The 24,758-nt window shown below is 49.6% G+C and overlaps 1 protein-coding gene across 2 annotated transcripts; it reads right to left on the bottom strand.

Moving 5' to 3' along the window:
• Positions 1–4,323: 4,323 nt before the first annotated feature.
• Positions 4,324–24,466, bottom strand: LOC140350549 (monoacylglycerol lipase ABHD2-like). 2 transcript variants are annotated; one of them, XM_072436134.1, is made up of 4 exons: positions 23,648–24,466; positions 7,689–7,861; positions 4,754–4,945; positions 4,324–4,556 (listed from the first exon to the last, which is right to left on the bottom strand). In XM_072436134.1, the coding sequence occupies exons 1-4, from the start codon at positions 23,827–23,829 to the stop codon at positions 4,357–4,359; spliced, it is 747 nt and encodes a 248-aa protein (XP_072292235.1). In that variant the 5' UTR covers positions 23,830–24,466; the 3' UTR covers positions 4,324–4,356. The 2 variants fall into 2 exon arrangements, with proteins under 2 accessions (XP_072292235.1, XP_072292236.1); XM_072436135.1 differs by having other exon boundaries at positions 4,754–4,921; positions 23,648–24,465.
• Positions 24,467–24,758: the final 292 nt, after the last annotated feature.

The following is a 24,758-nucleotide window of genomic DNA, read 5'->3' as shown; positions in this document are numbered from 1 at the left end:
ATGACATTATTGCACATGAATATGACATTATTGCACATGAATATGACAGTATTGCACATGAATATGACATTATTGCACATGAATATGACATTATTGCACATGAATATGACATTATTGCACATGAATATGACATTATTGCACATGAATATGACATTATTGCACTTGAATATGACATTATTGCACATGAATGTGACATTATTGCACATGAATGTGACATTATTGCACATGAATATGACATTATTGCACATGAATATGACATTATTGCACTTGAATATGACATTATTGCACATGAATGTGACATTATTGCACATGAATATGACATTATTGCACTTGAATATGACATTATTGCACATGAATATGACATTATTACACATGAATATGACAGTATTGCACATGAATATGACATTATTGCACATGAATATGACAGTATTGCACATGAATATGACATTATTGCACATGAATATGACATTATTGCACATGAATATGACATTATTGCACATGAATATGACATTATTGCACATGAATATGACATTATTGCACTTGAATATGACATTATTGCACATGAATATGACAGTATTGCACATGAATATGACAGTATTGCACATGAATATGACAGTATTGCACATGAATATGACAGTATTGCACATGAATATGACATTATTGCACATGAATATGACATTATTGCACATGAATATGACATTATTGCACTTGAATATGACATTATTACACATGAATATGACATTATTGCACATGAATGTGACATTATTGCACATGAATATGACATTATTGCACTTGAATATGACATTATTGCACATGAATATGACATTATTACACATGAATATGACAGTATTGCACATGAATATGACATTATTGCACATGAATATGACAGTATTGCACATGAATATGACATTATTGCACATGAATATGACATTATTGCACATGAATATGACATTATTGCACATGAATATGACATTATTGCACATGAATATGACATTATTGCACTTGAATATGACATTATTGCACATGAATATGACATTATTGCACATGAATATGACATTATTGCACATGAATATGACATTATTGCACATGAATATGACATTATTGCACTTGAATATGACATTATTGCACATGAATGTGACATTATTGCACATGAATGTGACATTATTGCACATGAATATGACATTATTGCACATGAATATGACATTATTGCACTTGAATATGACATTATTGCACATGAATGTGACATTATTGCACATGAATATGACATTATTGCACTTGAATATGACATTATTGCACATGAATATGACATTATTACACATGAATATGACAGTATTGCACATGAATATGACATTATTGCACATGAATATGACAGTATTGCACATGAATATGACATTATTGCACATGAATATGACATTATTGCACATGAATATGACATTATTGCACATGAATATGACATTATTGCACATGAATATGACATTATTGCACTTGAATATGACATTATTGCACATGAATATGACAGTATTGCACATGAATATGACAGTATTGCACATGAATATGACAGTATTGCACATGAATATGACAGTATTGCACATGAATATGACATTATTGCACATGAATATGACATTATTGCACATGAATATGACATTATTGCACTTGAATATGACATTATTGCACTTGAATATGACATTATTGCACTTGAATATGACAGTATTGCACATGAATATGACATTATTGCACATGAATATGACATTATTGCACATGAATATGACATTATTGCACTTGAATATGACATTATTGCACTTGAATATGACAGTATTGCACATGAGGTTTTGATGGTTTAAGTTATATTTGTCCAGACTGAGCCACTCGGGTTAGGGTTAACCCTAGGCCAGACCTCCGAGGTCAGAGGTCAGACGAGCCTGCGCTCTCTCTCTTCTCTTTGGCTCTTGATCTGAACCTCTGCCTGGACACACCAGGTCGTGGACCCCAGGGGCCCCTCCCCCACCAGGACGAAGGCCCATTGTCTCCAAAACTCTGCTTCAGCAACGGCTGAAGCTACATCTTCATCAAAGAATGAACAAGTCAACGGACCTTGGACTCATCAAACTCTCTGAACGCTAAACCTGGAACAACACACACGCTAAAGGACCTGAGTGACACCTGAAGGACCTGAGTGACACCTGAAGGACCTGAGTCACACCTGAAGGACCTGAGTGACACCTGAAGGACCTGAGTGACACCTGAAGGACCTGAGTGACACCTGAAGGACCAGAGTGACACCTGAAGGACCTGAGTGACACCTGAAGGACCAGAGTGACACCTGAAGGACCTGAGTGACACCTGAAGGACCTGAGTCACACCTGAAGGACCTGAGTGACACCTGAAGGACCTGAGTGACACCTGAAGGACCTGAGTGACACCTGAAGGACCAGAGTGACACCTGAAGGACCTGAGTGACACCTGAAGGACCAGAGTGACACCTGAAGGACCTGAGTGACACCTGAAGGACCTGAGTGACACCTGAAGGGCCTGAGTGACACCTGAAGGGCCAGAGTCACACCTGAAGGACCTGAGTCACACCTGAAGGACCTGAGTGACACCTGAAGGACCTGAGTGACACCTGAAGGACCTGAGTGACACCTGAAGGACCTGAATGACACCTGAAGGACCAGAGTGACACCTGAAGGACCTGAGTCACACCTGAAGGACCTGAGTCACACCTGAAGGACCAGAGTGACACCTGAAGGACCTGAGTGACACCTGAAGGACCTGAGTGACACCTGAAGGACCTGAGTGACACCTGAAGGACCTGAGTGACACCTGAAGGACCTGAGTGACACCTGAAGCACCTGAGTGACACCTGAAGGACCTGAGTCACACCTGAAGGACCTGAGTGACACCTGAAGGACCTGAGTGACACCTGAAGGACCTGAGTGACACCTGAAGGACCTGAGTGACACCTGAAGGACCTGAGTGACACCTGAAGGACCAGAGTCACACTTGAAGGACCTGAGTGACACCTGAAGGACCTGAGTGACACCTGAAGGACCTGAGTGACACCTGAAGGACCTGAGTGACACCTGAAGGACCTGAGTGACACCTGAAGGACCAGAGTGACACCTGAAGGACCAGAGTGACACCTGAAGGACCAGAGTGACACCTGAAGGACCTGAGTGACACCTGAAGGACCTGAGTGACACCTGAAGGACCTGAGTGACACCTGAAGGGCCAGAGTCACACCTGAAGGGCCAGAGTGACACCTGAAGGACCTGAGTGACACCTGAAGGACCTGAGTGACACCTGAAGGACCTGAGTGACACCTGAAGGACCTGAGTGACACCTGAAGGACCTGAGTGACACCTGAAGGACCTGAGTGACACCTGAAGGACCTGAGTGACACCTGAAGGACCTGAGTGACACCTGAAGGACCTGAGTGACACCTGAAGGACCTGAGTGACACCTGAAGGACCTGAGTGACACCTGAAGGACCTGAGTGACACCTGAAGGACCTGAGTGACACCTGAAGGACCAGAGTGACACCTGAAGGACCTGAGTGACACCTGAAGGACCTGAGTGACACCTGAAGGACCAGAGTCACACTTGAAGGACCTGAGTGACACCTGAAGGACCTGAGTGACACCTGAAGGACCTGAGTGACACCTGAAGGACCTGAGTGACACCTGAAGGACCTGAGTGACACCTGAAGGACCTGAGTGACACCTGAAGGACCTGAGTGACACCTGAAGGACCTGAGCTGATGTTTATTAAAGCTTCTGGTCAAAGACCGAGTCTCGTTTATTTGCTGTTGATAAATCGAGTCGATGAAACGTGTTTGTGACAAATAAACATCATTAAACTTTATTAAACTCTTCAATGACAAACAAAATAAAGCTACAACACAGAACATTTGAACCAGATGAAGATGTAATCAAGAGTCCACAGTCACATGACCTCTGCCGGCGTCACATGACCTCTGCCGGCGTCACATGACCTCTGCCGGCGTCACATGACCTCTGCCGGCATCACATGACCTCTGCCGGCGTCACATGACCTCTGCCGGCGTCACATGACATCTGCCGGCGTCACATGACCTTTGCCGGCGTCACATGACCTCTGCCGGCGTCACATGACATCTGCCGGCGTCACATGACCTTTGCCGGCGTCACATGACCTCTGCCGGCGTCACATGACCTCTGCCGGCGTCACATGACATCTGCCGGCGTCACATGACCTTTGCCGGCGTCACATGACCTCTGCCGGCGTCACATGAAAAGCAGGTCTAAAGCAGAACTAAAGCAGGACTAAAGCAGGTCTAAAGCAGGACTAAACCAGGACTAAAGCAGGACTAAAGCAGGACTAACTGGGTCCTGACCTGGAGGCGCTGTAGCCTTGGCACACACTGAGTCCACACAGAACCCGGTCTTGGTGAGTCCGGTCTTCACCCAGATATTTACACACAACGTTTCCTCCGAGACTGAACCCGACCAGGACCAGCCGGGTCCGAGGGAATCGGGTCTTCAGGGTCTGGACCATGGCCCCAAAGCCCTGAGTGCAGCCTGAAGAGAACAGGGTTAAAACAGGCCTAAAGAAGGACATAACCAGGACTAAACCAGGACTAAACCAGGACTAAACCAGGACTAAACCAGGTCTAAACCAGGTCAAAACCAGGACTAAACCAGGACTAAACCAGGACTAAACCAGGACTAAACCAGGACTAAACCAGGACTAAACCAGGACTAAACCAGAGTCGTACCGTAGCTGAAGACTCGAGGTGTGGTCAGGGCGATGTTGGGTGGCGCCCCCAGCAGGTTGAGCACAGCACAGCGCAGTCCTTGTCCCAGAGCGAAGTCCACAAAGGAGCGAACGTACCTCTGCTCACTGTGGTTACAGAAGCCAGGGCACAGCGCCACCGTCAGGTCATCTGCAGAAACACAAGCATCATGACCTGGGCACAGCGCCACCGTCAGGTCATCTGCAGAAACACAAGCATCATGACCTGGGCACAGCGCCACCGTCAGGTCATCTGCAGAAACACAAGCATCATGACCTGGGCACAGCGCCACCGTCAGGTCATCTGCAGAAACACAAGCATCATGACCTGGGCACAGCGCCACCGTCAGGTCATCTGCAGATACACAAGCGTCATGACCTGGGCACAGCGCCACCGTCAGGTCATCTGCAGATACACAAGCATCATGACCAGGGCACAGCGCCACCGTCAGGTCATCTGCAGAAACACAAGCGTCATGACCTGGGCACAGCGCCACCGTCAGGTCATCTGCAGAAACACAAGCGTCATGACCTGGGCACAGCGCCACCGTCAGGTCATCTGCAGAAACACAAGCGTCATGACCAGGGCACAGCGCCACCGTCAGGTCATCTGCAGAAACACAAGCGTCATGACCTGGGCACAGCGCCACCGTCAGGTCATCTGCAGATACACAAGCGTCATGACCTGGGCACAGCGCCACCGTCAGGTCATCTGCAGATACACAAGCGTCATGACCTGGGCACAGTGCCACCGTCAGGTCATCTGCAGAAACACAAGCGTCATGACCTGGGCACAGTGCCACCGTCAGGTCATCTGCAGAAACACAAGCGTCATGACCTGGGCACAGCGCCACCGTCAGGTCATCTGCAGAAACACAAGCGTCATGACCTGGGCACAGCGCCACCGTCAGGTCATCTGCAGAAACACAAGCGTCATGACCTGGGCACAGCGCCACCGTCAGGTCATCTGCAGATACACAAGCGTCATGACCTGGGCACAGCGCCACCGTCAGGTCATCTGCAGATACACAAGCGTCATGACCTGGGCACAGCGCCACCGTCAGGTCATCTGCAGAAACACAAGCGTCATGACCTGGGCACAGCGCCACCGTCAGGTCATCTGCAGATACACAAGCGTCATGACCTGGGCACAGCGCCACCGTCAGGTCATCTGCAGAAACACAAGCGTCATGACCTGGGCACAGCGCCACCGTCAGGTCATCTGCAGAAACACAAGCATCATGACCTGGGCACAGCGCCACCGTCAGGTCATCTGCAGAAACACAAGCATCATGACCAGGGCACAGCGCCACCGTCAGGTCATCTGCAGAAACACAAGCATCATGACCAGGGCACAGCGCCACCGTCAGGTCATCTGCAGAAACACAAGCATCATGACCTGGGCACAGCGCCACCGTCAGGTCATCTGCAGAAACACAAGCGTCATGACCTGGGCACAGCGCCACCGTCAGGTCATCTGCAGAAACACAAGCGTCATGACCTGGGCACAGCGCCACCGTCAGGTCATCTGCAGAAACACAAGCGTCATGACCTGGGCACAGCGCCACCGTCAGGTCATCTGCAGATACACAAGCGTCATGACCTGGGCACAGCGCCACCGTCAGGTCATCTGCAGATACACAAGCGGCATGACCAGGGCACAGCGCCACCGTCAGGTCATCTGCAGAAACACAAGCGTCATGACCTGGGCACAGCGCCACCGTCAGGTCATCTGCAGAAACACAAGCGTCATGACCAGGGCACAGCGCCACCGTCAGGTCATCTGCAGAAACACAAGCGTCATGACCTGGGCACAGCGCCACCGTCAGGTCATCTGCAGAAACACAAGCGTCATGACCTGGGCACAGCGCCACCGTCAGGTCATCTGCAGAAACACAAGCGTCATGACCTGGGCACAGCGCCACCGTCAGGTCATCTGCAGATACACAAGCGTCATGACCTGGGCACAGCGCCACCGTCAGGTCATCTGCAGATACACAAGCGTCATGACCTGGGCACAGTGCCACCGTCAGGTCATCTGCAGAAACACAAGCGTCATGACCAGGGCACAGCGCCACCGTCAGGTCATCTGCAGAAACACAAGCGTCATGACCTGGGCACAGTGCCACCGTCAGGTCATCTGCAGAAACACAAGCATCATGACCTGGGCACAGCGCCACCGTCAGGTCATCTGCAGAAACACAAGCATCATGACCTGGGCACAGCGCCACCGTCAGGTCATCTGCAGAAACACAAGCATCATGACCTGGGCACAGCGCCACCGTCAGGTCATCTGCAGATACACAAGCATCATGACCTGGGCACAGCGCCACCGTCAGGTCATCTGCAGAAACACAAGCATCATGACCTGGGCACAGCGCCACCGTCAGGTCATCTGCAGAAACACAAGCATCATGACCTGGGCACAGCGCCACCGTCAGGTCATCTGCAGAAACACAAGCATCATGACCTGGGCACAGCGCCACCGTCAGGTCATCTGCAGAAACACAAGCATCATGACCTGGGCACAGCGCCACCGTCAGGTCATCTGCAGATACACAAGCATCATGACCTGGGCACATCAGACTGTGGCTCTGGACAAAGCCAGTGCCGCGTGGCCAGAAACAGGAAACAGCTGAAGCTAACGTGCTACGTTAGCTCTGTGTTGCTAACGTGCTACGTTAGCTTTGTGTTGCTAACGTGCTACGTTAGCTCTGTGTTGCTAAGGCTCCACACAGTCGTTAGCATCAGTTGAAACACGGCTCTTTAGCACGATATCAAGTCAGAGTTTGGACTGATAAAGAGGAAGTGTCACTGAGAGACACTTTAGGACGGCACAGGACAAACAGAACCAGAGACTTAAGACTGAGACACACTTTAAAACGTCACAGGACAAACAGCAGCAGGGACAGCTGCACCTGTCGGCCTGTGGGGGGCGCTGGGGATGAACAGTTTGAAGGAGGCCGTGGATCCATTACTCAGTCTCATCAGAAGCTCCTCCCCTTTTGGACTGGGGGCTCCAAACCGACCAATCAGAGCGTAGAGCCACGTCTGGACATGACCACTGCGGCCCCACAACGGAGCCACGTACCTGGGGACGAGAGTCAACACATATACACCCTTTAATGTCACATATACACCCTTTAATGTCACATATACACCCTTTAATGTCACATATACACCCTTTAATGTCATACACACCCTTTAATGTCACATATACACCCTTTAATGTCACATATACACCCTTTAATGTCACATATACACCCTTTAATGTCATACACACCCTTTAATGTCACATATACACCCTTTAATGTCATACACACCCTTTAATGTCACATATACACCCTTTAATGTCATACACACCCTTTAATGTCATACACACCCTTTAATGTCACATATACACCCTTTAATGTCACATATACACCCTTTAATGTCACAAATACACCCTTTAATGTCACATATACACCCTTTAATGTCACAAATATACCCTTTAATGTCACATATACACCCTTTAATGTCATACACACCCTTTAATGTCACATATACACCCTTTAATGTCACAAATACACCCTTTAATGTCACATATACACCCTTTAATGTCACAAATATACCCTTTAATGTCACATATACACCCTTTAATGTCATACACACCCTTTAATGTCACATATACACCCTTTAATGTCATACACACCCTTTAATGTCACATATACACCCTTTAATGTCATACACACCCTTCAATGTCACATATACACCCTTTAATGTCACATATACACCCTTTAATGTCACATGTACACCCTTTACTGTCACATATACACCCTTTAATGTCAGAAATATACCCTTTAATGTCACATATACACCCTTTAATGTCATACACACCCTTTAATGTCACATATACACCCTTTAATGTCATACACACCCTTTAATGTCACATATACACCCTTTAATGTCATACACACCCTTTAATGTCATACACACCCTTTAATGTCACATATACACCCTTTAATGTCATACACACCCTTTAATGTCACATATACACCCTTTAATGTCATACACACCCTTTAATGTCACATATACACCCTTTAATGTCAGACACACCCTTTTTTGTCACATATACACCCTTTAATGTCACATATACACCCTTTAATGTCACATATACACCCTTTAATGTCACATATACACCCTTTAATGTCACATATACACCCTTTAATGTCATACACACCCTTTAATGTCACATATACACCCTTTAATGTCACATATACACCCTTTAATGTCACATATACACCCTTTAATGTCATACACACCCTTTAATGTCACATATACACCCTTTAATGTCATACACACCCTTTAATGTCACATATACACCCTTTAATGTCATACACACCCTTTAATGTCATACACACCCTTTAATGTCACATATACACCCTTTAATGTCACATATACACCCTTTAATGTCACAAATACACCCTTTAATGTCACATATACACCCTTTAATGTCACAAATATACCCTTTAATGTCACATATACACCCTTTAATGTCATACACACCCTTTAATGTCACATATACACCCTTTAATGTCACAAATACACCCTTTAATGTCACATATACACCCTTTAATGTCACAAATATACCCTTTAATGTCACATATACACCCTTTAATGTCATACACACCCTTTAATGTCACATATACACCCTTTAATGTCATACACACCCTTTAATGTCACATATACACCCTTTAATGTCATACACACCCTTCAATGTCACATATACACCCTTTAATGTCACATATACACCCTTTAATGTCACATGTACACCCTTTACTGTCACATATACACCCTTTAATGTCAGAAATATACCCTTTAATGTCACATATACACCCTTTAATGTCATACACACCCTTTAATGTCACATATACACCCTTTAATGTCATACACACCCTTTAATGTCACATATACACCCTTTAATGTCATACACACCCTTTAATGTCATACACACCCTTTAATGTCACATATACACCCTTTAATGTCATACACACCCTTTAATGTCACATATACACCCTTTAATGTCATACACACCCTTTAATGTCACATATACACCCTTTAATGTCAGACACACCCTTTAATGTCACATATACACCCTTTAATGTCACATATACACCCTTTAATGTCACATATACACCCTTTAATGTCACATATACACCCTTTAATGTCAGAAATACACCCACTCGGCCATCGCGACCCTGAAGCCCATTACAGCGGCTCAGTGAAGTACTCTCAGTGAAGTACTCTCAGTGAAGTACTCTCAGTGAAGTACTCTCAGTGAAGTACTCTCAGTGAAGTACTCTCAGTGAAGTACTCTAGAGGATGTGACTGGGCTTCTCTCTGGGCCTCTCGACACCCGACACACCCGACACACCCGACACACCCGACACACCCGACACACCCGACACACCCGACACACCCGACACACTTGACACACTTGACACACTTGACACACTTGACACACTTGACACACCTGACACACCTGACACACCTGCAACACCTGCAACACCTGACGCACCTGAAACACCTGACGCACCTGACGCACCTGACGCACCTGACACACCTGACACACCTGACACCTGACACACCTGACACACCTGACACACCTGACACACTTGACACACTTGACACACTTGACACACTTGACACACTTGACACACTTGACACACTTGACACACCTGACAAACCTGACAAACCTGACACACCTGAAACACCTGAAACACCTGAAACACCTGAAACACCTGAAACACCTGAAACACCTGACACACCTGAAACACCTGACACAACTGAAACACCTGAAACACCTGACGCACCTGAAACACCTGACGCACCTGACGCACCTGACGCACCTGACACACCTGACACACCTGACACCTGACACACCTGACACACCTGACACACCTGACACACTTGACACACTTGACACACTTGACACACCTGACACACTTGACACACCTGACACACCTGACAAACCTGACAAACCTGACACACCTGAAACACCTGAAACACCTGAAACACCTGAAACACCTGAAACACCTGACACACCTGAAACACCTGACACAACTGAAACACCTGAAACAACTGACACACCTGAAACACCTGACACACCTGAAACACCTGACAAACCTGAAATACCTGGCACACCTGAAACACCTGACACCTGACACACCTGAAACACCTGTCAGACCTGACACACCTGACACACTTGACACACTTGACACACTTGACACACCTGACACACCTGACACACCTGCAAAACCTGCAAATCCTGCAACACCTGACACACCTGACAGACCTGACACAACTGACACACCTGAAACACCTGACACACCTGAAACACCTGACACACCTGAAACACCTGAAACACCTGACACACCTGACACACCTGACACACCCGACACCCAAAACACCCGACAAACCCGAAACACCCGACACACCCGACACACCCGACATACCTGACATACCTGACACACCTGAAACACCTGACACACCTGACAAACCTGACAAACCTGACAAACCTGACAAACCTGACGCACCTGAAACAACTGACGCACCTGAAACACCTGAAACACCTGAAGCACCTGACGCACCTGAAACACCTGAAACACCTGAAACACCTGACACACCTGAAACACCTGACACACCTGACACACCTGAAACACCTGACACACCTGACACACCTGTCACACCTGACACACCTGACACACCTGACACACCTGACACACCTGAAACACCTGACACACATGACACACCCGACACACCCGACACACCCGACACACCCGAAACACCCGACACACCCGACACACTCGAAAAACCCGAAACACCTGAAACACCTGACACACCTGAAACACCCGACGCACCCTACGCACCCGACGCACCTGAAACACCTGACACACCTGACACACCTGACACACCTGAAACACCTGACACACCTGACACACCTGACACACCTGAAACACCTGAAACACCCGAAACACCCGACACACCCGAAACACCTGACACACCTGGAACACCTGACACACCTGAAACACCTGACACACCTAAAACACCTGACACACCTGACACACCTGTCACACCTGAAACACCTGATACACCTGACACACCTGACACACCCGACACACCCGACACACCCGACACACCCGACACACCCGACACACCCGACACACTCGAAACACCTGAAACACCTGACACACCTGAAACACCCGACGCACCCGACGCACCTGAAACACCTGACACACCTGACACACCTGAAACACCTGACACACCCGACACACCCGACACACCCGACACACCCGAAACACCCGACACACCCGACACACCCGACACACCTGACACAACTGACACACCTGACACACCTGACACACCTGAAACACCTGACACACCTGAAACACCTGACACACCTGAAACACATGAAACACCTGACACACCTGACACACCTGACACACCTGAAATACCTGAAACACTTGACAAACCTGACACACCTGAAACACCCGACGCACCCGACGCACCTGAAACACCTGACACACCTGACACACCTGAAACACCCGACACACCCGACACACCCGACACACCCGACACAACTGACACACCTGACACACCTGACACACCTGAAACACCTGACACACCTGAAACACCTGACACACCTGAAACACATGAAACACCTGACACACCTGACACACCTGACACACCTGAAACACCTGAAACACTTGACAAACCTGACACACCTGAAACACCTGACACACCTGACACACCCGACACACCCGACACACCTGAAACACCTGAAACACCTGACACACCTGAAAACCTGAAACACCTGAAACACCTGACACACTTGACACACCTGACACACCTGACACACCTGACACACCTGACACACCTGAAACACCTGACACACCTGCAAAACCTGCAACACCTTAAACACCTGAAACACCTGACACACCTGACACAACTGACACACCTGAAACACCTGACACACCTGACACACCTGATACACCTGATACACCTGACACCTGACACACCTGACACACCTGAAACACCTGACACACCTGACACACCTGACACACCTGACACACCTGACACACCTGAAACACCTGACACACCTGACACACCTGACACACCTGAAACACCTGACACACCTGAAACACCTGACACACCTTACATACCTGAAACAACTAAAACACCTGACACACCTGAAACACCTGACACCTGAGACACCTGACACACTTGACACACTTGACACACTTGACACACTTGACACACTTGACACACCTGACACACCTGAAACAACTAAAACACCTAAAACACCTGACACACCTGACACACCTGACACACCCGACACACCCGACACACCCGAAACACCCGACACACCTGAAAAACCTGAAAGACCTGGCACACCTGAAACACCTGAAACACCTGACACACTTGACACACCTGACACACCTGACACACCTGACACACCTGAAACACCTGACACACCTGCAAAACCTGCAACACCTGAAACACCTGAAACACCTGAAACACCTGACGCACCTGACGCACCTGACACACCTGACACACCTGAAACAACTAAAACACCTAAAACACCTGACACACCTGACACACCTGAAACACCTGACACCTGACACACCTGACACACTTGACACACTTGACACACCTGACACACTTGACACACCTGACACACCTGACACACCTGAAACACCTGACACACCTGACACACCTGACACACCTGACACACCTGAAACACCTGACACACCTGACACACCTGACACACCTGACAAACCTGACACACCTGAAACACCTGACACACATGAAACACCTGACACACATGACACACCTGTCACACATGACACACCTGACACACCTGACACACCTGAAACACCTGACACACCTGAAACACCTGACACAACTGAAACACCTGAAACACCTGAAACAACTGACACACCTGAAACACCTGACACACCTGAAACACCTGACACACCTGAAACACCTGACACACCTGAAACACCTGACAAACCTGAAATACCTGGCACACCTGAAACACCTGACACCTGACACACCTGAAACACCTGTCAGACCTGACACACCTGACACACTTGACACACTTGACACACCTGACACACCTGACACACCTGCAAAACCTGCAACACCTGAAACACCTGACACACCTGGCACACCTGGCATACCTGACACACCTGAAACACCTGACACACCTGAAACACCTGAAACACCTGACACACCTGACACACCCGACACCCAAAACACCCGACAAACCCGAAACACCCGACACACCCGACACACCTGACATACCTGACATACCTGACAAACCTGACACACCTGACACACCTGACACACCTGACACACCTGACACACTTGACACACCTGACACACCTGACACACCTGACACACCTGACACACCTGACACACCTGACACACTTGACAAACCTGACACACCTGACACACCTGAAACACCTGAAACACCCGAAACACCCGAAACACCCGACACACCCGACAAACTCGAAACACCTGAAACACCTGAAACACCTGACACACCTGAAACACCCGACGCACCCGACGCACCTGAAACACCTGACACACCTGACACACCTGAAACACCCGACACACCCGACACACCCGACACACCCGAAACACCCGACACACCCGACACACCCGACACACCCGACACACCCGACACAACTGACACACCTGACACACCTGACACACCTGAAACACCTGACACACCTGAAACACCTGACACACCTGAAACACATGAAACACCTGACACACCTGACACACCTGACACACCTGACACACCTGAAACACCTGAAACACTTGACAAACCTGACACACCTGAAACACCTGACACACCTGACACACCTGACACACCCGACACACCCGACACACCTGAAACACCTGAAACACCTGACACACCTGAAAACCTGAAACACCTGGCACACCTGAAACACCTGAAACACCTGACACACTTGACACACCTGACACACCTGACACACCTGACACACCTGACACACCTGAAACACCTGAAACACCTGACACACCTGCAAAACCTGCAAAACCTGCAACACCTTAAACACCTGACACACCTGACACAACTGACACACCTGACACACCTGACACACCTGATACACCTGACACACCTGACACACCTGAAACACCTGACACAGCTGACACACCTGACACACCTGACACACCTGACACACCTGACACACCTGAAACACCTGACACACCTGACACACCTGACACACCTGAAAGACCTGACACACCTGAAACACCTGACACACCTGACATACCTGAAACAACTAAAACACCTGACACACCTGACACACCTGAAACACCTGACACCTGAGACACCTGACACACTTGACACACTTGACACACTTGACACACTTGACACACTTGACACACCTGACACACCTGACACACCTGACATACCTGAAACAACTAAAACACCTAAAACACCTGACACACCTGACACACCTGACACACCTGACACACCCGAAACACCCGACACACCCGACACACCTGCAAAACCTGAAACACCTGAAACACCTGACACAGCTGACACACCTGACACACCTGCAAAACCTGCAACACCTGAAACACCTGAAACACCTGACACAGCTGACACACCTGACACACCTCACACACCTGACACACCTGATACACCTGAAACACCTGACACACCTGCAAAACCTGCAACACCTGAAACACCTGAAACACCTGAAACACCTGACACACCTGACACACCTGACACACCTGACACACCTGATACACCTGACACCTGACACACCTGACACACCTGACACACCTGACACACCTGAAACACCTGACACACCTGACACACCTGACACACCTGACACACCTGACACACCTGACAAACCTGAAACACCTGACACACCTGACACACCTGACACACCTGACACACCTGACACACCTGAAACAACTAAAACACCTAAAACACCTGACACAACTGACACACCTGAAACACCTGACACACCTGCAAAACCTGCAACACCTGAAACACCTGACACAGCTGACACACCTGACACACCTGACACACCTGACACACCTGAAACACCTGACACACCTGCAAAACCTGCAACACCTGAAACACCTGAAACACCTGACACAGCTGACACACCTGACACACCTGACACACCTGACACACCTGACACACCTGATACACCTGACACACCTGACACACCTGACACACCTGACACACCTGAAACACCTGACACACCTGACACACCTGACACACCTGACACACCTGACACACCTGACACACCTGACACACCTGAAACAACTAAAACACCTAAAACACCTGACACACCTGACACACCTGAAACACCTGAAACACCTGACACACCTGACACACTTGACACACTTGACACACTTGACACACTTGACACACCTGACACACCTGACACACCTGACACACCTGACACACCTGAAACAACTAAAACACCTAAAACACCTGACACACCTGACACACCTGAAACACCTGAAACACCTGACACACTTGACACACTTGACACACTTGACACACTTGACACACTTGACACACTTGACACACCTGACACACCTGACACACCTGAAACACCTGACACACCTGACACACCTGACACACCTGACACACCTGAAACACCTGGTCCAACTGACAAACCTGACACACCTGACACACCTGACAAACCTGACACACCTGAAACACCTGACAAACCTGACACACCTGTCACACCTGACACACCTGACACACCTGAAACACCTGACACACCTGACACACCTGAAACACCTGACACAACTGAAACACCTGAAACAACTGACACACCTGAAACACCTGACACACCTGACACACCTGAAACACCTGACAAACCTGAAACACCTGGCACACCTGAAACACCTGACACCTGACACACCTGAAATACCTGTCACACCTGACACACCTGACACACTTGACACACTTGACACACTTGACACACCTGAAACACCTGAAACACCTGACACACCTGAAACACCTGACACACCTGAAACACCTGTCACACCTGACACACCTGACACACCCGACACACCCGAAACACCTGAAACACCTGACACACCTGAGACACCCGACACACCCGACACACCTGAAGCACCTGAAACACCTGACACACCTGACACACCTGAAACACCTGGCACACCTGAAACACCTGAAACACCTGACACACTTGACACACCTGACACACCTGACACACTTGACACACCTGAAACACCTGAAACACCTGAAACACCTGACACACCTGCAAAACCTGCAACACCTGAAACACCCGACACACCTGACACACCTGACACACCTGACACACCTGAAACACCTGATACACCTGACACCTGACACACCTGACACACCTGACACACCTGACACACCTTACACACTTGACACACTTGACACACCTGAAACACCTGACACACCTGACACACCTGCAAAACCTGCAACACCTGCAACACTTGAAACACCTGACACACCTGACACACCTGACACACCTGACACACCTGACACACCTGAAACACCTGAAACACCTGACACACCTGCAAAACCTGCAACACCTGAAACACCTGAAACACCTGACACAGCTGACACACCTGACACACCTGACACACCTGACACACCTGACACACATGACACACCTGACACACCTGAAACACCTGACACACCTGACACACCTGACACACCTGACACACCTGACACACCTGACACACCTGAAACAACTAAAACACCTAAAACACCTGACACACCTGACACACCTGAAACACCTGAAACACCTGACACACCTGACACACTTGACACACTTGACACACTTGACACACTTGACACACTTGACACACTTGACACACCTGACACACCTGAAACACCTGACACACCTGACACACCTGACACACCTGACACACCTGAAACACCTGGTCCAACTGACAAACCTGACACACCTGACACACCTGACAAACCTGACACACCTGAAACACCTGACAAACCTGACACACCTGTCACACCTGACACACCTGACACACCTGAAACACCTGAAACACCTGACACACCTGACACACCTGAAACACCTGACACAACTGAAACACCTGAAACAACTGACACACCTGAAACACCTGACACACCTGACACACCTGAAACACCTGACAAACCTGAAACACCTGGCACACCTGAAACACCTGACACCTGACACACCTGAAATACCTGTCACACCTGACACACCTGACACACTTGACACACTTGACACACCTGAAACACCTGAAACACCTGACACACCTGAAACACCTGACACACCTGAAACACCTGTCACACCTGACACACCTGACACACCCGACACACCCGAAACACCTGAAACACCTGACACACCTGACACACCCGAAACACCCGACACACCCGACACACCTGCAAAACCTGAAACACCTGAAACACCTGACACAGCTGACACACCTGACACACCTGCAAAACCTGCAACACCTGTAACACCTGAAACACCTGACACAGCTGACACACCTGACACACCTGACACACCTGACACACCTGATACACCTGAAACACCTGACACACCTGCAAAACCTGCAACACCTGAAACACCTGAAACACCTGAAACACCTGACACACCTGACACACCTGACACACCTGACACACCTGATACACCTGACACCTGACACACCTGACACACCTGACACACCTGACACACCTGAAACACCTGACACACCTGACACACCTGACACACCTGACACACCTGACACACCTGACAAACCTGAAACACCTGACACACCTGACACACCTGACACACCTGACACACCTGACACACCTGAAACAACTAAAACACCTAAAACACCTGACACAACTGACACACCTGAAACACCTGACACACCTGCAAAACCTGCAACACCTGAAACACCTGACACAGCTGACACACCTGACACACCTGACACACCTGACACACCTGAAACACCTGACACACCTGCAAAACCTGCAACACCTGAAACACCTGAAACACCTGACACAGCTGACACACCTGACACACCTGACACACCTGACACACCTGACACACATGACACACCTGATACACCTGACACACCTGACACACCTGACACACCTGACACACCTGAAACACCTGACACACCTGACACACCTGACACACCTGACACACCTGACACACCTGACACACCTGACACACCTGAAACAACTAAAACACCTAAAACACCTGACACAACTGACACACCTGAAACACCTGACACACCTGACACACTTGACACACTTGACACACTTGACACACTTGACACACCTGACACACCTGAAACACCTGAAACAACTAAAACACCTGACACACCTGACACACCTGAAACACCTGACACACCTGACACACCTGACACACTTGACACACTTGACACACTTGACACACCTGACACACCTGACACACCTGAAACACCTGACACACCTGACACACCTGACACACCTGACACACCTGAAACACCTGGTCCAACTGACAAACCTGACACACCTGACACACCTGACAAACCTGACACACCTGAAACACCTGACAAACCTGACACACCTGTCACACCTGACACACCTGACACACCTGACACACCTGAAACACCTGAAACACCTGACACACCTGACACACCTGAAACACCTGACACAACTGAAACACCTGAAACAACTGACACACCTGAAACACCTGACACACCTGACACACCTGAAACACCTGCAAACCTGAAACACCTGGCACACCTGAAACACCTGACACCTGACACACCTGAATTACCTGTCACACCTGACACACCTGACACACTTGACACACCTGAAACACCTGAAACACCTGACACACCTGAAACACCTGACACACCTGACACACCTGACACACCTGAAACACCTGACACACCTGACACACCTGACACACCTGAAACACCTGACACACCTGACACACCTGACACACCTGACACACCTGAAACACCTGACACACCTGACACACCTGAAACACCTGACACACCTGACACACCTGACACACCTGACACACCTGAAACACCTGACACACCTGACACACCTGACACACCTGAAACACCTGACACACCTGACACACCTGACACACCTGACACACCTGACACACCTGAAACACCTGACACACCTGACACACCTGACACACCTGACACACCTGACACACCTGAAACACCTGACACACCTGACACACCTGACACACCTGACACACCTGAAACACCTGACACACCTGACACACCTGACACACCTGACACACCTGAAACACCTGACACACCTGACACACCTGACACACCTGACACACCTGACACACCTGAAACACCTGACACACCTGACACACCTGACACACCTGACACACCTGACACACCTGAAACACCTGACACACCTGACACACCTGACACACCTGACACACCTGACACACCTGGGAGGACAGCTACAAGGACCAGAGAATCTCACAACGAAGAGGAAACAAGGAAAGAAGCTCTGGCCAAATATCTACAACGAGTGAGGCAAGTCCTGAAGCAGCTCAATGGCCACGCCCTGCCAGTGATCAGACCCTGAGCCACGCCCTGCCAGTGATCAGACCCTGAGCCACGCCCTGCCAGTGATCAGACCCTGAGCCACGCCCTGCCAGTGATCAGACCCTGAGCCACGCCCTGCCAGTGATCAGACCCTGAGCCACGCCCTGCCAGTGATCAGACCCTGAGCCACGCCCTGCCAGTGATCAGACCCTGAGCCACGCCCTGCCAGTGATCAGACCCTGAGCCACGCCCTGCCAGTGATCAGACCCTGAGCCACGCCCTGCCAGTGATCAGACCCTGAGCCACGCCCTGCCAGTGATCAGACCCTGCAGGAGGAGATACAGACCACAGATGTTAAGACATGAAAGCTCCTGACCACCCTGAGACTGTACACTAGCACCCTGAGACTGGACACTAGCACCCTGAGACTGTACACTAGCACCCTGAGACTGGACACTAGCACCCTGAGACTGTACACTAGCACCCTGAGACTGGACACTAGCACCCTGAGACTGTACACTAGCACCCTGAGACTGGACACTAGCACCCTGAGACTGTACACTAGCACCCTGAGACTGGACACTAGCACCCTGAGACTGTACACTAGCACCCTGAGACTGGACACTAGCACCCTGAGACTGTACACTAGCACCCTGAGACTGTACACTAGCACCCTGAGACTGTACACTAGCACCCTGAGACTGTACACTAGCACCCTGAGACTGGACACTAGCACCCTGAGACTGTACACTAGCACCCTGAGACTGGACACTAGCACCCTGAGACTGGACACTAGCACCCTGAGACTGGACACTAGCACCCTGAGACTGGACACTAGCACCCTGAGACTGGACACTAGCACCCTGAGACTGTACACTAGCACCCTGAGACTGGACACTAGCACCCTGAGACTGTACACTAGCACCCTGAGACTGGACACTAGCACCCTGAGACTGTACACTAGCACCCTGAGACTGTACACTAGCACCCTGAGACTGTACACTAGCACCCTGAGACTGGACACTAGCACCCTGAGACTGTACACTAGCACCCTGAGACTGGACACTAGCACCCTGAGACTGGACACTAGCACCCTGAGACTGGACACTAGCACCCTGAGACTGTACACTAGCACCCTGAGACTGTACACTAGCACCCTGAGACTGGACACTAGCACCCTGAGACTGTACACTAGCACCCTGAGACTGGACACTAGCACCCTGAGACTGTACACTAGCACCCTGAGACTGTACACTAGCACCCTGAGACTGGACACTAGCACCCTGAGACTGTACACTAGCACCCTGAGACTGGACACTAGCACCCTGAGACTGTACACTAGCACCCTGAGACTGTACACTAGCACCATGAGACTGGACACTAGCACCCTGAGACTGTATACTAGCACCCTGAGACTGTACACTAGCACCCTGAGACTGGACACTAGCACCCTGAGACTGTACACTAGCACCCTGAGACTGGACACTAGCACCCTGAGACTGGACACTAGCACCCTGAGACTGGACACTAGCACCCTGAGACTGGACACTAGCACCCTGAGACTGTACACTAGCACCCTGAGACTGTACACTAGCACCCTGAGACTGGACACTAGCACCCTGAGACTGGACACTAGCACCCTGAGACTGGACACTAGCACCCTGAGACTGTACACTAGCACCCTGAGACTGGACACTAGCACCCTGAGACTGGACACTAGCACCCTGAGACTGGACACTAGCACCCTGAGACTGTACACTAGCACCCTGAGACTGTACACTAGCACCCTGAGACTGTACACTAGCACCCTGAGACTGTACACTAGCACCCTAAGACTGGACACTAGCACCCTGAGACTGGACACTAGCACCCTGAGAATGGACACTAGCACCCTGAGACTGTACACTAGCACCCTGAGACTGTACACTAGCACCCTGAGACTGGACACTAGCACCCTGAGACTGGACACTAGCACCCTGAGACTGGACACTAGCACCCTGAGACTGTACACTAGCACCCTAAGACTGGACACTAGCACCCTGAGACTGTACACTAGCACCCTGAGACTGGACACTAGCACCCTGAGACTGTACACTAGCACCCTGAGACTGGACACTAGCACCCTGAGACTGGACACTAGCACCCTGAGACTGTACACTAGCACCCTGAGACTGGACACTAGCACCCTGAGACTGGACACTAGCACCCTGAGACTGTACACTAGCACCCTGAGACTGTACACTAGCACCCTGAGACTGTACACTAGCACCCTGAGACTGTACACTAGCACCCTAAGACTGGACACTAGCACCCTGAGACTGGACACTAGCACCCTGAGACTGGACACTAGCACCCTGAGACTGTACACTAGCACCCTGAAACTGTACACTAGCACCCTGAGACTGGACACTAGCACCCTGAGACTGGACACTAGCACCCTGAGACTAGACACTAGCACCCTGAGACTAGACACTAGCCGTAAGGAAGGAGGCGGGACTACTGAGTGTGAGAGCCAAGCTCCATAAGAACATCAAGGACAAGGCTCTCCTCCTACAGAGGACGTGCTCAGTGAATGTCTCAGACAATGAGGAACAGAGGATGATGAGGACACGCCCCTACATGGGAGGACACGCCCCTACATGGGAGGACACGCCCCTACATGGGAGGACACGCCCCTACATGAGAGGACACGCCCCTACATGGGAGGACACGCCCCTACATCGGAGGACACGCCCCTACATGAGAGGACACGCCCCTACATGGGAGGACACGCCCCTACATGGGAGGACACGCCCCTACATGGGAGGACACGCCCCTACATGGGATGACACGCCCCTACAGGCCCTGATCTACCACCAGAGAAGAGCCAAGGAGGGGCCCCTGAGACCATCCCTCACAGAACTGCAGCTGTGTGAGGTATGCATGTGTCATATATAATATATATATATATATATATATATATATATATATATATATATATATATATATATATAAATTGGTTTGAGCTGAAGAGGAGGATCTGACATGATTTGATTTCTTTGTTCAAAATAAAAATAAGAGAAAATGGAGTTATTTGAAATGGATTGAACTTTGTCCTCCAAATGTAACAGTGAGTCTGAAAATCCTCTGCTTCACTGACGCGTGTCACATGGTGTAAGTCTCACTGCAGCGTGAAAGACTAAAGAAGGCCGGGTTCAGCCTGGACAGGGGTGGGGCAGGGTCAGTGGCAGGGTCAGTGGCAGGGTCAGTGGCAGGGTCAGTGGCAGCAGCAGCAGCAGCAGCAGATACTCACGGCTGGGACAGCAGAGGACAGGTCTTCAGCAGGAACTGGTTCAGCTCCGTCTCTCTGTTGTGGATCACAGGAACTGAACCAGGACTTGTCAGGTCCAAAGTCCAGACCAGGACAAAGACCAGGACTAAGACCAGGACGAGATTAAAGTCTAGAATCTCACTGAAACTGGACAGGAAAGACATGACAGAGCTCCTGGTTTAGTCCTGGTTTAGTCCTGGTTTAGTCCTGGTTTAGTCCTGGTTTTGTCCTGGTTTAGTCCTGGTTTAGTCCTGGTTTAGTCCTGGTTTAGTCCTGGTTTAGTCCAGGTTTAGTCCTGGTTCAGTCCTGGTTCAGTCCTGGTTTAGTCCTGGTTTAGTCCTGGTTTTGTCCTGGTTTAGTCCTGGCTTAGTCCTGGTTTAGTCCTGGTTTAGTCCTGGTTTAGTCCTGCTTTAGTCCTGGTTTAGTCCTGGTTTAGTCCTGGTTTAGTCCTGGATTAGTCCTGGTTTAGTCCTGGTTTAGTCCTGGTTTAGTCCTGGTTTAGTCCTGCTTTAGTCCTGGTTTAGTCCTGGTTCAGTCCTGGTTTAGTCCTGCTTTAGTCCTGGTTTAGTCCTGGTTTAGTCCTGGTTTAGTCCTGATTTAGTCCTGGATTAGTCCTGGTTTAGTCCTGGTTTAGTCCTGGTTTAGTCCTGGTTTAGTCCTGGTTTAGTCCTGGATTAGTCCTGGTTTAGTCCTGGTTTAGTCCTGGTTCAGTCCTGGTTTAGTCCTGCTTTAGTCCTGGTTTAGTCCTGCTTTAGTCCTGGTCCCACAGAGCAGACATTAGGATCTATAAACAGGAGACATTTTTAAGACAAAGGAGTATATTTTGCAGATTAAAGTGTAAAAGTACAAAACCACAGTTCTGGACCAGTTTAGGACCAGTTCTGGACCAGTTTAGCACCAGTTCTGGACCAGTTCTGGACCAGTTCTGGACCAGTTTAGGACCAGTTTAGCACCAATTCTGGACCAGTTCTGGACCAGGTCTGGACCAGTTCAGGACCAATTCTGGACCAGTTCAGGACCAGTTTAGCACCAGTTCTGGACCAGTTAAGGACCCGTTTAGGATTCGTTTAGAACCAGTTCTGGACCAGGTCTG

The sequence above is a fragment of the Eucyclogobius newberryi genome, unplaced genomic scaffold (genome assembly GCF_026437365.1).
Source record: "Eucyclogobius newberryi isolate DKJ021-1_F unplaced genomic scaffold, fEucNew1.0.hap1 SCAF_71, whole genome shotgun sequence".
In the NCBI taxonomy this organism is placed as follows: domain Eukaryota; kingdom Metazoa; phylum Chordata; class Actinopteri; order Gobiiformes; family Gobiidae; genus Eucyclogobius; species Eucyclogobius newberryi.
This window is presented reverse-complemented; position numbering and strand designations above follow the sequence as displayed.